At 36.8% G+C, this 17,735-nt stretch overlaps 2 protein-coding genes across 11 annotated transcripts; one reads left to right on the forward strand and one right to left on the reverse strand.

The window, feature by feature from the left end:
* Positions 1 to 854: 854 nt before the first annotated feature.
* LOC139817358 (uncharacterized) lies at positions 855 to 5,387 on the forward strand. Its single transcript, XM_071785373.1, has 7 exons — positions 855 to 1,442; positions 1,894 to 2,022; positions 2,093 to 2,273; positions 2,571 to 2,852; positions 2,935 to 3,696; positions 3,779 to 3,921; positions 4,021 to 5,387. Exons 1-7 carry the CDS (start codon positions 1,362 to 1,364, stop codon positions 4,261 to 4,263), a joined length of 1,821 nt encoding a protein of 606 aa, XP_071641474.1. The 5' UTR covers positions 855 to 1,361; the 3' UTR covers positions 4,264 to 5,387.
* Positions 4,725 to 16,160, reverse strand: LOC139817360 (probable cytochrome P450 6a14). Of its 10 annotated transcripts, none has more exons than XM_071785384.1 (7): positions 15,995 to 16,160; positions 9,553 to 9,737; positions 8,514 to 8,883; positions 7,833 to 8,170; positions 6,909 to 7,139; positions 6,408 to 6,659; positions 4,725 to 6,161 (listed from the first exon to the last, which is right to left on the reverse strand). In XM_071785384.1, exons 2-7 carry the CDS (start codon positions 9,716 to 9,718, stop codon positions 5,995 to 5,997), a joined length of 1,524 nt encoding a protein of 507 aa, XP_071641485.1. In that variant the 5' UTR covers positions 9,719 to 9,737; positions 15,995 to 16,160; the 3' UTR covers positions 4,725 to 5,994. The 10 variants fall into 10 exon arrangements, with proteins under 10 accessions (XP_071641485.1, XP_071641480.1, XP_071641476.1 ...); XM_071785379.1 differs by having other exon boundaries at positions 9,553 to 9,775; XM_071785375.1 differs by lacking the exon at positions 15,995 to 16,160 and adding an exon at positions 14,808 to 14,834 and having other exon boundaries at positions 9,553 to 9,775.
* Between the last annotated feature and the right edge of the window lie 1,575 nt (positions 16,161 to 17,735).

The raw sequence follows: 17,735 nt of genomic DNA on the forward strand, positions 1-17,735 counted from the left end.
ATAAAACGGAACTCGCCGCTCCGAGGCACTTGTCTAAATACCGTGAAATTTATAAATTATCTCGTCGATTCGCTTTTTCCTTCTCGCTCGGAGTAATCGGAGCACGGCGTTGTTTAGAGCGGCTTTTCCTTGACCAAGCTCCGATTAAATCGGCGATTAACTTATCAACAGATGCCTTACACTAATATTTTATTAACGGAGATGATATTATTTTGCCATTTAATTATTTCATACGTAGAAAAAATTAGGGATAACGGAGCTACAATTGAACATTTTTCTTCGAGCGACTCTGCCGATTGAATCGATCGTCGATTAAATTAGGCTCGATCGAAGTCATCCTTATGCCAGCCACAGTATTGTCGATATTAATCTTTGAGACGGAAAAACGAAGGAGCGTGCGGGTGAATGCTCTGCATTTTCTCTCAATGACAAAACATCGGCAGCGCGTCATTAGAAATTTCTCGAATATATCGAGGAGACAGTGCCATGCCCCCCGCGAGAAAGCGGGGCGGAGGCGGGGGGCGCCGATTCATTCCTAAAGCATCACGAACGCCGTTTTTGCACCCTCGTTGAGTTCTTAACCTCGATTGACCGCGCGATGTAATTTCTCCTTCTCTCTCTCTCGGCGAGCGGAGGGAGAGAGATGTCGCGAGATATCGAAGGCACGCGGAGGCAACGCCTAATCCGTGGATTCGGGCGACCGCGGGGGCTCGTACGTCACTGCGCTGTCATCGCGGACGGGCCCCGGACTCCCTGACTCCCTGCCGGAGTGGGCGCTGGGCGCCGTGTCGTGTGTCATGTCACTCGCGCGAGCCTTGGCACGCGTGGCCGCGACGGCCGGGTGGTGGTAAACGCGGAACAAAGCGAGACGGAGAACACAGGAGTCCCCGGACTCCCCGGTCCCGTCCCGTCCCGTCGGCGTTCGCGCGCGCGTACGTCTTTGTGCGCCGCGTCGAGATCCGAGGTCCGCGAGATCCGCAGGGCGCAGTGTCCCGTCGCGGGCCGCTCCGTGTCAGTCACCGTTGACTCCGTTTCTCCGCGTGTCGGTAGTCGGTTACCGTCGCGCGTGCGCGCGCGAGCAAGCTCGAGAAAGGAGAGGGGGGGGGGAGGGCAGTCGTCGACGGTGTGCGTAGTGCGTACGTGAGGGATTGTCGTTCGTTCTCGGTCTATCCGTGTTGCGCCGTCGGGGCCAAAAATAGACAAATAGGCGACGAGCGCGTCGTCGTCTCCGTCGTAGGTGCCCGGTGGTTCTCCTCGCGCGCGTTTTCCAGGATGCCCCCGCGCCACTGAGAATAATATCGCTTGACGAGCGAGCGAGCGATCGCGCCATCCTGACCGTCGTCCCCCGGGTGGAGGAAGAGATGGAGGTGCTCAAGACGTCCCAGGAGATCGTCCACGAAGGCTGGCTCATCAAATCGCCGCCCACGAAGCTCTGGAGAGCGGTCGGTATCAAGCGCGAAACGGATTGTGCGCGTCGCGTTCGCATCTCTCGTCTGCGAGGCTCCCAGACGGAGCGTGATCATTGTTTACGTCTCCCCCTGGGCATCGCCAGACCTCCTTTTCTTTTTTGTCTACGGACGGAGTCGATCGCGGGCTACGGAACGTTCGCTTAATTTCCCATAGAGAGCTCGAGAAAAGTCGAGAGCCAATTCGGCGACGACAGATACCCCGACCTAACCTAATTCTGGGAGAATTTATACGCAAGACTTTTCTTCCCGTTACTTTCGATTAGATTTTTGGGACTCGTGCTTTCGAGGAAAAGTATAATTCTCGCGATAAGCGACGTAGCAAGTTTATCGGTCGTTTATCGGAATTTTATTGATAGGAGTATCGCGGCTATAAGTTTGAGAGGTGAAGGTAAATAGTCTTATCTTTAATATGTTTTTCTAATAGCGGTGGAGAAAACGATGGTTTGCCCTTCGTCACAGCGGCGAGCTGCCTGGTCAATACTTTCTGGAGTATTACACGGACAGACGCTGCCGTAAACTCAAGGGCCGTATCGATCTGGACCAGTGCGAACAGGTGCTTGTCGCATTATCTTTATAAAGTCTGTTCTCACGAGCTACGGACGCTTATCAGTACTTTGTCACAGGTGGACGCAGGTCTTCGATTCGAAAATCGTAAACAGAAGTATCAGTACATGTTTAACGTGAAGACGCCAAAGCGGATCTATTATTTGGTTGCTGAGAACGAAGTGGATATGAACAAATGGGTGGATGCAGTGTGTCAAGTTTGCGGCTTGAAGGCATACACTCAGGATGAAGAGCAACAAAGTAATAGAATTTTAACTTCCATCTCGTATTACCCTGTTGCTTGTGCATTCTTGCATTAAACATGCTTCAGACGATCTGTAATTCATGTTAGAAATCTGGATTCTATTTACAATCTTATAAGCAATATAAAAAAAAACCGTCTAAAGAATCAGAATACACACATATGACGTATAAAGTACACATCCATACTAAAATACATATGAAATTGTATAAGTAGAGTTCTATCCTGAAATCTGACGCAATTACAGATCGTTGAAAGTAAGCTTTAACAGCAGCACACGAGAATTTTCCTTTCAGTGTTTCAATACGAGTCTCAAGAATCCCCGCCAACTTCGCCCACTAGCACGATCTCCGGTCCCTACATTCCTATTAGCGAGTGCATTTCTGGTCGTCGGCTCAACGATACCAGTTCCCTGAATTCAGCCCTTGGACAGGGACCCGAGCATTACGACGCCCCGAGAAGATTGGCGCCCTCCCCGCCGCGATCACCCACGACGACGGACGCCGAGAGCGTCTTCACCGACGACGAATGGACGACGTCTGTGACGAGCGCGAACTGGGACACGCTTCCCTCAACGGGTGTGTGTTGTGACAATGCGCGCGTGATTCAATTCGGTTTTTTTTTTTTATTATTTTCACTAATGAAATGAAATCGTGACAGGTGATTCACGGCAACCTCACGGCCCGGGCGACCACGAGATCGGCTCATGGAGCGTGAGAAAACGCTTCGGCAAGCTCAGGATCGTCGATTCCGCGGTGCCACCGGCCGTGGAGAAGTTACCAGCACCGCCCAGACCACCGAAACCGCCTCATATGTTACCCGAGAATCCCGGTCACAATTACCTGAATCTAGACGGTGCCACCGAGAGCTCGAAACCGAGTACCCCGGCAACGCCGGCGCCGACGACGCCCGCTGCCGCCGCGACGACGGTTACGGGCGCCGTGACCGACGAGTCGTACGATTTTCCCAGATCTCATCAACCGCAAGCGGCGCAAACGACTGTCGAGAGCCACACGGCGGCGGTCGATCAGTCGTCGAAGCATTTCTACTCGAACGCCGCGCCGAGCACCATCAACGACGAGACGCAGAACGTGTTCCGATACGATTTCCACGAGGACGAGCCGTCAAGTCCGCGCTCTGAAAATTCGACCACGGCGACATATTCGAATCTACCGAGCCCGCTCGTGCGAGACGGTTGTTCGAGCGGTGTACCGACCACCATGGCGCCGCCTCCGCCGATGGTGTACAGAGAGTTGAAGCCAGGCAGAAAAACCAGCGACTCGATGTCTGTCGTAAGCAACGAACCGTCACCGGGTCCGACAATAGCGCTATACGACGTGAGCTCCGCCGAACACTCTCCGGCCGAACCGCCGAGCATCAACAGGAAGTTGAAGCCATCATTAAATAAATCGCCGGTGGAGGGTAAGATTTTCTTTATTTTCCTTTCCCCCCTTTTTTTTATACGTTAAATGCGTGAAAGAAATATGTTTAATTTTTCTCGCAGCACCTCATCTACAATTAGCATCTCCCCCTGGAAGAGGAAGAATGCGGGCGGCACCCAGTCCAACGCCTCCGTCGCATATACATTCGACACGTCACCAATCGACGTCGGATGAAGACAATAACGCCTTCGAGGATAAAGAGGAGGTTTGTAGAACGATTCTAAGAATCACGCGTAATCTTAGCCGTCGCACGTGACGTGGCGCGATACGTGATTTCATATGCTGTGCGTAATTCGATTTCCAGATATACTATTATCAAGATCGCAACACGTTTATTCCGGCGTCCAATCGCTTGGTGGTACTGCAGTATCTGGATCTCGACTTGGAAGCGACAGAAAGCTTTAGTTCCGCGACGTTACCGCTCGCGCAGTCCCTCCCGAATACGACAGTGTACAAAACCGTGGATTTCGTGAAAACGGAGGCTTTTAATCGCACTCGGCAGCGAGTGGAGGAGGAGAGAAAACTGTGCACGGACGAGTTAACGTAGAGAGCGAATTTTGTATCATACGTACCATAGATAGATTATACGGATATTAAATAGATTAAATAATATGTGTGGACTTTTGCTATGTTATGTAGATGAAAAAGAGAGGATTTTTCCTATTTTAAGCACTAGGTTAGCATGTTAGAATAGTACTGTGCGAGAAATGCCAATGAATTTGAACGAAAGATCGCGGTATCGACGCAGTACTTACAGAAAGACAGCGTCCACCGCTTTTACAGTAAAAGATATATTGTTTTATTCTTTACGTAGCGATGGTTAGCTTCACAAATTGGCTATGCAATTAGAAGAGGTGATCGGATATCAAAGTATTGTACAGCAATATAAAACGGACCAAAAATGTAATGTTATATATAAAGGGAAGTGAACAGCGTGATGACAAACAGAAGTGTCTCGATATAGTCTCGTCAAGAAATATCTTCAAAGGGAAATGGATAAATGAAGTATTATTTAAATCGTGAAGATTCTTTTATCTCTCTTTGGGTACAATGATGGTTCTACATATTAATTTGATGTGGGGTCAATGTGCGCGGGGCATTTTCATCATCAACTATGTGCAACGAATAACTAAATCTATAGTATTGTTCGTTTTAAGATATCCTACTTTTAGCGTTAGATATAAAATGATATACAATATTTTTTTATCACGTCACGCAGTGAAATTTACAATACCAAGGCGATTAGATCACATTTACAATACATATTACAGAAATAATTGAGTACACTGTATTAATAGTGAAAATAATATCGGATTTTACATATACATATTATGTAAATTCTTTTGTCAGGGTTTACGATTAGCCTAATATATTCATACGTAAATTGCCGCATGCCTTGATTCAAATCTTGTAAAAATTATCTAGAAGAAAATTGTATTAAAATTGTATCGTCATTTTACAATTTACATTTTAATTATTTTTTAAACATTTACGATTGAATTCCGATTACGATTTTAGCACTTTACGACATATTCATGGAAATTGTTTTCTGTTATAGAAATATAATCGTCGTTGAGAGATCAGAATATAAAGATTTTATAGTTAATCTCTAATCATTTGTAATTATAACTGTGTACAAGTCATAAATATATACATATATATCTATTACAATTCTATTGTTTTAATTTATTTCAAATAACATTTTAATAACATTGACATAATTAATACACTTTGGCAAATTAAGTCCCAAATAATAAGGCAATATAGATAACAAGTTATTATACATATATTCTTGGTTTTAAGTAACCTTTAATAGAATTTTAATTCAAAGCTTTCGTCTTATATAAATCAATTATATAATACTATCTATGTTTCTCTACATTTTAAAATTTATATAAATATATAAAAATTAATATTGTATAACTTAAATATACAAATATGCATTGACGCTCCTTTCACTGCTTGTTCAAATATATGTGAACTTGCTCCAGTAATCATATATTATACATTAATTTGCAACTTTGTTTCTATTTAACGATAAAATTACATACATGATTGTCCTTCTAATAAAAGTTACAAAAACTTACAAGTTCAAATATATTTGTATCACTTATATCTATCAAATACTCTACAATTTCCAGAATTCCGCTAATATAATGACAAATGCAAAGCATAATATAATAATCCCATTTAAAAGAACTTTTGTGCACTTTGAGTCAACAATATTTTTCGGATGCTTTAAATAGAAATATTTACTTCAAATAAGAGCGTGATTGCTTCATCGCTGCTCAACGATAAGAGGGACACCGCCTTTGACCGCAAGTACTAGAATGGATGCTTCGTCGAAAGTGAGCGGGACCGGAGTTTGGGAGTGGAGTTTGAACTTGAACCTTGACAGAAGACTCACCAGTCCAACTTTTGTTTGGATATAACCAAATTTCATACCTGAAAATTATTAATATAGACAATAGCGATATAACTTACGTTCCAAGCTTTACCAAGCTTTGCCTTAGTGTGTATGTATATGTTCCTTAGGTACAAAAGATATAAAGACGAAATTAATAACTTAATTAAATACCTCTATAAAAAGATATTTCTGCGAGAGATTATATGCTTAAAACTCTAAACAATGATGGGGAAATTGATGAATAAAAAATATAATGTGTAAATTAAATAGGATTGTCCTCTCACCGATGCAGATCCGTGGTCCTTCTCCAAATGGCAAATAAGCATAAGGATGTCTGTTTGCTATCGCATCTACGTTGAATCGTTCAGGATCAAATTTGTCCGGATCTGGATATATCGACGGATCTCTATGCAATCCAAGTACTGGTATAGTGATTGAAGTCCCTTTTGGCACGTGGATATTCGTTGTTGGAAGAGTCACGGCTTCGGTACAGATGCGATTCAAGACAGGCGCAGGTGGGTATTTCCTCATAGTTTCTACAATAAGTAAGAAGATAAAAAAGAATATTTGGAAATGTATTTATATACTTTCTACATAGATATATTGTGTATAAATGTATATATTTATTCTAAAAAGTATTTATTATTTCGATTATATATATCAAACGCGTTTATTTAATTTAAATGTACATATACACGAATAAATATGTTTATAATAAAGATTTTCTCGATATCCCTAATTCATATAAAAAATTACGTCTTTATACAAACAGAAACTGTAATCACCGTTTATTACTTTATGAAGGTATGCCATTTCGTTCAGGGCATTATAGGACATTTCGCCGTGCTTTTTTAATATTTCATCGATTTCCTTGCAAACCTTGTCTTGTAAGTGTTGGTGACAAGCTAATTCGTACAGACAATATGTTGCTGTTGTGGCAGAAGTTTCGAAGCCAGCTAAGTAGAAGACAAAAGCTTGCGCAGCCGCTTCCGACATAGTAAGTTTACTTACGTTTGCTGTATAAATGATAAACATTATAATTTTTTTCATTGTAATCTTATGCAGAAACATTTCTAAAAAAAAAACTGATAATATATTTACACGCAGTTATTGTCTGAATAAAATTGTATTTCGCGTTAAATTAAGACTTATGTTCTTGCATATAAGCAAGAATCTATAATCTTGAAATGAGATGTAAATTGCGTTAAACGAAGAAAACTTTGTTTGAATAAAGGTATATAATTTAATCAAGAAAAATTTGAAATAAAAAATTAAATTTAAATTTTTATAAGAAGATTATAGATTCGTACAAGAATATAAGTCTTGATTTAACACTTATTTTCTTCTGTGTATACATTAAATTCGTTATGCGCAGACACTTTGCCATTTTTAAAGACGCAACGGTTTTTGAAGTTGTATGTAAAAGAAAGTAAAAAAACGTCATCAATATTAAAGTATAGGGGGAGTCCGGAAGACTTGACCATAGAGGAGAGTTGAACCACTTCAAATATCTAGTTCAAATTTTGAACAAAGAGCTCAATCCGAGCACGTGACAATATGACGCTTGGTAGTGCGTTTCGACTGTGAGTGAGACAAACGTGTTTTAACGTGCTCGGATTGAGCTCTTTGTTCAAAATTTGAACGAGATATTTGAAGTGGTTCAACTCTCCTCTATGGTCAAATCTCCCGGACTCCCCCTATGTATTTACATGATATGTTGCTAATATCTTTCTCATCTTCAGGTTCAACGTAGCCCTTTTCCATGAGTTGCATAAGCAGATTCACAAAATCGTGCCTGACGATATTATGAGTTCGCCTATATTCCACATTATCACGAAACAGTGTCATAAAAAACTTGGTAACGCCTCTGTCCAATGCAGGAAGGGAAAAAAAGTCCATTATTTGAGGTGCGAACATTGAGAAAGCCATCCAAAGGGACCTCTCTTCAAAGATTTTCCTTCCCCAGTATCGAAACTCGTTATTCGGCTGCTCCATGCAATTGGATTTGATTCCAAATGCCGTTGACATAATTATGTCTGTTGAAAACCTAATTTTTCCACATTATTTTAATTAATTCTTAAATTATATTCTAATAAGTCTATTTGGAATAAATGAAAATTGCGCGCGCAGTTTTATCATCTGTATCTTTGAACTTGTGAAATTTTATACGCCAAGAATTTCTTATTTCTAATTGTCAATCAAGGGAAAAGATGCCTTATTAGTTTCATCGAAAACTGACTGCAGATTGATCAAAAGAGATTATTAGCAATAAAAAAGATAGCCACTTAACTATCTTATTGCAGAACATTTAGGTTTTACACTAACAACTTTTTTTTTAATTTTAATTATTTATACTTTGGTCGTTTAAAAATTCGTACAAAAAAGTTTACCTTGCAAACATTTCCTTCATCTCAATGCAATCTCTCGTCCGAGCTTCGCTCTCTAAACTCTTTGCAAACTCTTCGCCGCACTCCTTTAGAATCATAAAGAGTTGTTTTGTTTTTCCCGGAGTGAAAGAGGATGTTAACTTGAGACGCAAATTCCGCCATTTTTTCCCGGATAAGCAAAACAAATGGCCAGTCAATGGATCAGTTTTCTCATTGCAGAACACTCCCCGATCGTGGAAACACTTGAATTCTCTCGTCAACACCATTTGAATCAGATCGGGGTCGGCAATGATTAGATTTGGTTTGAAAAACATATACATTCCAAAAGCGCGATGACTCTTATATTTTAAGTAGGCATCACGGAAGAGTTCGCCTGTTGATAAATCTTTTATTAAATTTCGCGTCTTTTTAAATGCAGAAGATACAATGATGTAGCGATAACAAATAAATCGTTGATCTCATAAAAATCTAATTTAAATCTTTTAAAAATAATAATTTATTTTATATTAAATTTTTTACAAATAATAATTTATTGATTTGTGAAATATAAGAGAGTGATTAACGTAGCAATTTCACATGTACGTAATCTTTAATAACTTTTATACTATCATTTTTATGTGTGGACTTTTCTCTCGATTTTAAAGAAATTTCAAATAATTTTAATCTGAATTAATTGAGATAATTCAGTATACTATTTCTATACTAAGAAACTTATACTTCTATACTATCGCGTAAAAAAATTTTAATAGATAACTTCATATCACGTGCGTGAAACGAAGAACATAATCGTAGATCATCGTAGATCAAAGATCATGGTTATATTATTATATAACCATTATTATATAACGTAGTTATTAGTATAATTAGAAAAGAATTAAATTTCAACAACTGGTAAGAAAAGGAGATAAACTCCATTTTATTTGTTTGAAATGTAATTTTGTTTTGTAATCTTAATCTTGCAATTTTTAAATAAGTGTTGAGAGGGAGGGAGAGAGAAAGTGAGAGAAAATAAGTGCATTTATCATCACATGAAGATACTCGCCTACTGACACTTTTCCAGTCACGAGAGCTGTCAAATTACCAGCTGGCACAACGGGCTCGACATAAAAGACATTTCTTTTGCGCCAGAAACTGAATACCACATACTTGTAATAAATATATACAACACTCAGAACAACAATGAGAGCTCCAATCCATTCCGTAAGCATCGTAGACTGATAATTTTGTCTGAAACACGGTCTTACATACGTATGTAAGACCGTGGTCTGAAATATAACAACAAACAATTTTCTCATAAAATTTCGCGGTAATAAAAACAAAATTTATATTATGTAATTTTTAATCATCTTCTATGTTTTCAACATTTACCAATCAAGGCACTCACTTTGCTTGCACTATCCATATTGTTCTTGAATAATTAAAAATCTTTTCATTAAATTAAAGTTAATTTAAAGACGTATTTAACTATATATGTATAACAAAATTATAATAAGAAGGATAGACGGTCGTCAAATGCACAAAAATGACAGAGTCAAGAAGTCAAATTCGAGTAAAAAAGGTTATTAAAAAATGTTTAATAATTGATTGTCCAATTTTGCCAACTTAACTGTACAACCTTGGTACCACTTAAAATTATCTAAAATTCTATCTTACACTTAATATGGTTTTCCCTTTTTACATTGAAAAACGAACATTACCTCAGAATTGGGAGAAAAATTTTCTTTTTACACTAAACTACAATTTTGGACTACAATTCTTTAACTATAACAGGACGACAGCTTCTTGAACACATGGAACCAACATTCTCACTACTGACTTATAAACAAGTATAACAATGCTTTTTAACCATCGACTAAAAGCATTGCGTTTATAAGGAATCATCGTTTTTAAGTATTGTCTGTGACTATGTACTTGATCTCTGCTATTGTCTCTTATGTCACTTGTGATTCATGTTATTAGTAATTTATTACTTCTTATTTTCTTTTATACTATATTATCCCTATATATTTTTTAGTTTTTTCTCCTTTTATACTGTGTACTCTTAAAATTTGCATACTTCTTTAATTTTTATTTATTGTGCTGAAGAAGATTATATAAGTGAAGTCGAAACGTCCACGTTGTTATTGATATTTGTACAATAAATTATTTACCTTTTTTATCTTGTCTTAAAAACATTTTTCCTCGAGTTTGGCCTCTTGACTCTCATTTTGTGATAACAAAATTATTTTCTAAAAATGCATTTAAATGAGTTATGAAGTTGAGACAGAATTATTTCATCCTTCACCTGCCGCGGCCGGGGTTCTTCGGCTGACAGGGCTCTACTAATTTATCCGGCAATAAATGATAATAGATAATAATAAATAATAATAAATTATAATGAATTATAATAAATAATAATAAATAAGGTAATTATGTATAAAAGCGACGTCCTCTCCGATGACCTTGACCTTGACATATGTTGTGAAGGTCACCCTACTGAGTAACCTTCAAAAGGTTTTAGCCGTCGGTCATTGTTTATTAAAAAGTTATAAACAAAAAAAGTTTGAAAAATATAGCAGCTATTTTGAGTTTTGGAAGGCATAAACGACTAATATAAACGTCTTTTTTTTAAAGCAGAGAATACTTTATTTCGCGACGACGACGACGACGACGACGACGACGACGACGACGACGACGACACGACGACACGACGACGACGACACGTCGTCACGACGACACGACGACGACGACGACGACACACAATTTTGCGACGTCTCTTCGGTCGCGGAGCTGTTCGGCGCGACGGGAGAACGACCCAAATCTAGACCGGGTGACAGAGCCCTTCAAAACTCAAAAAAACTACACGCGAAATTGTTGGGCGCCAGGTGTGGAGAAGGCCACACCACCTTTGTCCCGAAACGCTAAACACTCTCAATTACTCTCAATACTTAAATTACTCGCAATACTCTCACGGGCTCCGGCCGGTCGCGACAGCTGCTCAGTTTAGTCGGTCGAAGGTCGGGGTTCAGCGGATGGCCGAGTCTAGAGGAGTTTGGCTGTGGTTAGACATCAAAATACACAAACAATATTCCTTCATAACTATAAATATAATATAAGATCACGACGCAAAGTCGTGACCTATTAGAAGGTCATGATATCACGTACAATAACATCAGGGAAGATCCCGATAGGATGGATACATTATTCGCGACCCGTAACTACATTGCCATAGAACGCGGGATGATATTTACGAGAACGCGCGATTGTTTACTCCGCGGGAGTCACGTCTTGATCACGTGCTCTTTCAACGCGGGTCCGCTCCAAGTGGCTCGAATAAATATTATTCGCCGGACAACTAATGCGCGTACGGACAGAAGATTCGCTATTACGCCGCCGATTAATATCCCCGAAAGGACGATACGCGCAAAATAGAGAACTCGAAGACGGAATATTGGTCGCACAATGAACAACGCACGCAAACGGAATATTTCTCGCGAAAAGAACGATCCACGCAAAATAAATGTTTCTCTCTGAAGGAACGATACACGCAAAACAAAAAAGGGAATCCACAACAAAACTACTCGCCAAACCAAAGTCAACTCTCTTGTAAATGTTTAAGTGGGTCGTCGTCGTCGTCGTCGTCGTCGCGAAATAAAGTATTCTCTGCTTTAAAAAAAAAGACGTTTATATTAGTCGTTTATGCCTTCGAAAACTCTAAATAGCTGCTATATTTTTCAAACTTTTTTTGTTTATAACTTTTTAATAAACAATGACCGACGGCTAAAACCTTTTGAAGGTCACTCAGTAGGGTGACCTTCACAACATATGTCAAGGTCAAGGTCATCGGAGAGGACGTCGCTTTTATACATAATTACCATAAATAATAATAAATAATAAATAAATGATAAATAAATAATCTGGCTCGACAATAAATAATAAATAATTGAATTGAGCGCCAATCAGTTTTAGAAGAACTGATAAACTTATATTATTATAAATTTATCGCACGAGACGTCACAAGGGGGGTTCCGTTGGAGGACCCGTAGAATGAATGGATTTGCAAGACTGTTATTACAATCACTGCTTGAGGCAAAGAAATATAATTTATTTTTGACTCACTGTACAGGCTTCTCAGACTAAGCTGTCTTCAATCACAATTGAACTTAACAGAATATTTTACACTTTGTATAAATTTACTATGTCTCACAATCTCTATACTTTATATTTATTCCTCGACTAGCCGCTTCAACAGATGGAAGGGAAGTGTCCTCCTTGCTTCTTAACGACATGCCGCGGCAGCGCGTGGACTGTTGCCCTCCCCAATTTCCTAATCTAACTCCTATATGGATCTATCTATCTAACGGATCGATATTGATCTTTTCGCGCACGCGCGTTTATATTTTAAGCTCACGGAGCTCGCTAATAATTAATAACGCAAAACACAACAAACATTCAAATGAAACAAACAGAGAATACGTACATCGACAATTAAACAAATGGACAAGTCTTTCGGCAACTCTTCGAGGAGTAAATGCGTCGAGCATTGATGTCAGAAACGTAAATTTTACTTTTCCTGTCACAAAGTCCTTGTAATATTATTGGAGAGGATAAAAAAGTTAATCAAAATGACGCAGTTACGACATTGATAAATGCAGCGATGCAGTAGCAAGTAATTATTGTCGCAATTAAATGTTGCATGTTTGTTTTAAATAACTTTTTAAAGAGAAATGTATTTTTATTTTAGCTAATTTATTTGTATTTTTAATTCTGTACTGATTTATATTTTTATAATTTTTACATAATTACTCTTGTACCATACACGTTTAAATATATTCTGAAATCTCGGTAATAAAATTGATTACATGTACGATTATAATTTTAAACTAGTATTTCTTTCATGAAGTTTTATTTGTAGACATGCACGTTACATATGTAATTTTTTTAAATAATTAATAAATATTAACAAAAAATAATATTTTATCACCAAATAGAATATTAAAGGACCCCGCACTAATCATATAGGAAATGGGATCTCGGTAAAATCGTCTAAATTTTTAATATGTTGTAGCTTAGGACCTCCTGAACAAAAAATGTAATGGGCTCAAGACCAACCTATGGACAGTTTTTGAGCTATCAATCAGTCAAACATGTAAAATTCGAGTCTACGAGTGTATTCCTACTCCTAGCATAACCCAGGACGACCTAGAACGACTTGGACGTCACGCATACACACGCATGCACACGCATACACACACACACACACACACACACACACACACACACACACACACACACACACACGTACGAAGCCATGCACGTGCGCGAGCGCAGATTGAACGTACGCGTGCTAAAAATGTATTATAATTTAGATAAACAATATGACACACGTTTCGACCTGAGATAAAGTCCTTTTCAGTGCGTTATAATAAAAACAATTAAATAATTCGTCAATTAAATAAGTCGCTGAACATCTAGTCATATAATTATAAAATTAAAATAAAAATGTTTTTTAATAGTATAACGTTTTCAATCGATAGAATAGATTTGTAAAATATGCCGAAAACTCTACATTTGTTCGAGTAATAAATAAATGACCCATGTCGAATTGAATTGTACCTAATCAAGGACGACAACAAGCTATTTAACAGCTGTCGAATTGAAATAAAAAAAAATATTTACTTTTACATATTAAATTGTAACAAAATGGGAGTTATATATTCGATATATTTTAACACTATGACAATTATTTTAAATATAAAAACACTACACTAAAACGAAAAATGTAGCTGTACATTGTAAAAATAATTTAGCTTATTAACGTCATTTTTCACACTTTATAGTTCACAATTATGCCAAGAGTAATGCTCTGTGTTACTGTTACCGCGGATTTGACAATCGAGCCAGCAGGAGATTTAGACACAAAAAACACTTGAGAAATATTAAAGTTAAAATTCCGATCCTAGGTGATTTTAAAAAATGAGAAAAAGAACTATAAAGAAAAATAAAAAATAAAAAACAATTTCGTACCTGAGCACCCGTCAAATCACTTCTGATGAGAGGCAGTAAGAGACACATATGTGTCAGTCTGTTGTTACAAAATAATGAAAGCTAGGCAACAGAGGCGTGCTGTTATAGTCAGGAAGAGTGAGAGAATGGGAAGGGTAGGGAAATATTTTTGGAGGGAGGGAGTAGAATAGAAAGATGAATATTTGTACGAATTAAAGTAAAAATTAATGTAAAAACTTTATTAACATAAAGCGATAAAAATATATAGAAGGTATATGCAGTAACAATATAATAGAAAAATTTTCAAGATACCTGTATTTTCATATTTATTTGCAGTGAACAATAACTCTTGATGGAACGAATTCTCGCACAAAACATTTAACGCATACGATTTTATGACGACTTACCCATAAGCAAGAACATTGAGAAAAAATGTTCTGGATTTTAGTAAATATTAGTTTGCATACAACTGTGACTCTATTTACTAAAATGAAGAAAATTTTTTTTTTTATTAGTATATGTGTATTCACTAGGAAAAAAATATACTAATAAAAAGGAAAATTTTCTTTATTTTAATAAATGGAGTCACAGTTGTGTATTCAAACTAATATTTACTAAAATCCAGAACATTTTTTTCTCAGTGAAACGTCAAGAAACATTTCAACTACATTGCATTAATGTTAAAACGTTGCTGTAATGTAGTTAAAATGTTTCTTGATGTTTCTTGCTTACTGGGTAGTTTACAACGCGCAAAGATGCGATTAAAATTATGCAACTGCGTCAATGCATTTATTATATTATTATGCTGCCATCATTCTGCAATAATTGGCTGTTTTGCTGAAGCTCTGCTTAGCTAAGCGCAAAATAGCAACTAAGTGTAATTATGCTGAATATCTACATTTGATCATGCATGCGTGCGTGCGTATATGTGTCAGATCTCATATTATGGAAAAAAAAACAGAAAAAGGAAGTTGTCAAGTAGTGAGTCGATAAAGTGCCGTGCGTATAGACACTTTGCAGCTCATTTTTGGAAGATGTGTCTTTAGAAAATAATTTTGTTATAGGTATATAGTTGAATTTGTCTTTTAGATAAACTTTAATTTAATTATAAAATTATTTCAAATGTCTCAGAAACAATAATAACGGGCGATGGAAATATTAAAAAAAATATAACATTTACAAAAAAATCGAAATACATCGTTTTACAGTGTTTTTGAAACCATAAAAGTTTTACAAACAATTTTTACGTATCTTTTCGATGATATGCACTTAAAAGTATAAAAATCTATTTTTTTCGAAGGTATATTCCATCTCTTTAATGAGCGTAAGAAAATTTTTAAAAATATGTATATTTTGTTTAAAATTGAAGGAAAGGAGAATAGTTGAATCCGCGTTTTCTTGTTTCCTTTTAGACGATAACGTTTATTATTTAATAATATGCGTTAAACAATTTTATGTGAAATTTTATGTTGTAAATTTAATCTATAATTAGACATTACCTTTGCTAAAAAAAAGCGTCTATCGAAAATGATCTATTTTCACTATATGTATTACAATCGAAACACTATGTCACAGTAAAGAACTGTACACATTCGTTACTATAAAGACACGGTAGTGTCTCGTGCCAAGTGTATTCGTGAGCGAACGAAAGACGCGAGACTGATCGTGTATCTTCAACGATACTGTGACCGAAGTTCAGATCAGCGAACTATATAGGTATCTTACAGGAGCTCTAGAAGAGCTTTAGAAGAAAACGGGACGAAAGAGAACTGTAACTAACTTTTATATAATATAATACTAAACTACTACTTTCGGCCGATCGGCCTGTTGAAAAGTGTATCAACGTGATGGGAGTAGTGACAGTCATATTTTGTATGACAAATTTCATTGTTTGTCCGCGTGTAATAAGTGAGTGACTGCATCTACTAAATGAAACACCGAGTATAAAATTGCCATACAAAAAATAGTGCTAGTATAAAAAACTGTTATTAAGCATTGTATATTAAGCATTGCAACATAGCGTTAATTTTCATAAGAAGAATATTTAGGTAAATAATAAATGTTCAACATTTTATAATTTAAAAAAATGTTAAAAATGTTTTTTAAAAAGTGTTGAAATTGTGAAAATAAAAAGAGGAAATATGATAAATGTTTTAAAAAAATTAAACTGTTTTAACTCAGCAAGATAATAGAAAATATTTAAATGTATATAGATAATATTTAATTAAAATAAAATATTTAATACAAAAAACTTGGCGCTGTCCCGAAATATAATAAGATAATGAAAATTAATAATGTTTTTAATTTAGATTTGAACATAACACACACACACACGTATTTCATTATAAGAAAAGTAATGTTTAATGCTAACTGGCAATATAGATTTATTATGTCTCACGACGTTTCGACCGCAGATTTCGGTCCTTATCAAGTGTTTACAGCTACATATATCGTTATCATTTTGGCAAAACTTCCGTTAGGACGTGACAACATTCTTCAGGTCAATAGTGTGTAATAATAAAAACAAGAAAATAGACTTTTCTTCGCCAGTGAATAAATACTAAGAAAAGTAATGTTCGACGCTAACTGACAGTATAGATTCATTATGTCTATCTATTATGTAGCTGTAACACTTGATAAGAACCGAAATGTACGGTCGAAACGTCGTGAGACATAATAAATCTATATTGCCAGTTAGCGTCGAACATTACTTTCCTCATTATTTATTCACTGGCGAAGAAAAGTCTACTTTCTTGTATTTCATTATATTTATTCATTTATTTCGACCGCACTTGATCTAGCGGTGTTTTTTCAATGTTGTTTTTAATAATGAATATTAGAAGAAATATTATGTAAATATACATCATGTAAATATAATTATTAGATTATTACATAATAGATATTGTAAAAGTATTATTACAAGTTTTAAAAAGTTAAGATTGGGTTTTCTGTATTATGTACATAAAGTACTTGACAGATTAAATTGCATTACTTGGTTGTAGCAACAATTGGAACAAACATGTTGTAGGTATTTTATATGTATATAAAAATTGTTTTAATTTTTACTACAACCAAGTAATGCATTTTAATCTGTCGAGTATTTTATGTAACTTTTTAAAACCGGTCAAGCAGGTCGTCAATGACGTCAATAGATGCTCATAGCAACACGATGCAATAGCGACGTGCTTACTACGTATGGTGCTGTTAGGGTACATTCGGTGAAATAGGAAAAATTGCAAC

Source organism: Temnothorax longispinosus, chromosome 8 (assembly GCF_030848805.1).
Source record: "Temnothorax longispinosus isolate EJ_2023e chromosome 8, Tlon_JGU_v1, whole genome shotgun sequence".
NCBI lineage: Eukaryota > Metazoa > Arthropoda > Insecta > Hymenoptera > Formicidae > Temnothorax > Temnothorax longispinosus.

Excerpts from the sequence above, each read along its gene's own strand:
- LOC139817358 (XM_071785373.1), top strand. The coding sequence starts at position 1,362 with ATGGAGGTGCTCAAGACGTCCCAGGAGATCGTCCACGAAGGCTGGCTC. Across the intron at positions 2,853-2,934 it reads GGACACGCTTCCCTCAACGG|GTGATTCACGGCAACCTCAC; the intron begins GTGTGTGTTGTG and ends AAATCGTGACAG. Across the intron at positions 3,922-4,020 it reads CCTTCGAGGATAAAGAGGAG|ATATACTATTATCAAGATCG; the intron begins GTTTGTAGAACG and ends TTCGATTTCCAG.
- LOC139817360 (XM_071785376.1), bottom strand. The coding sequence starts at position 14,564 with ATGTGTCTCTTACTGCCTCTCATCAGAAGTGATTTGACGGGTGCTCAG. Across the intron at positions 7,140-7,832 it reads AGATATTAGCAACATATCAT|CAAACGTAAGTAAACTTACT; the intron begins GTAAATACATAG and ends TCATTTATACAG. Across the intron at positions 6,660-6,908 it reads CCTTCATAAAGTAATAAACG|AAACTATGAGGAAATACCCA; the intron begins GTGATTACAGTT and ends TACTTATTGTAG.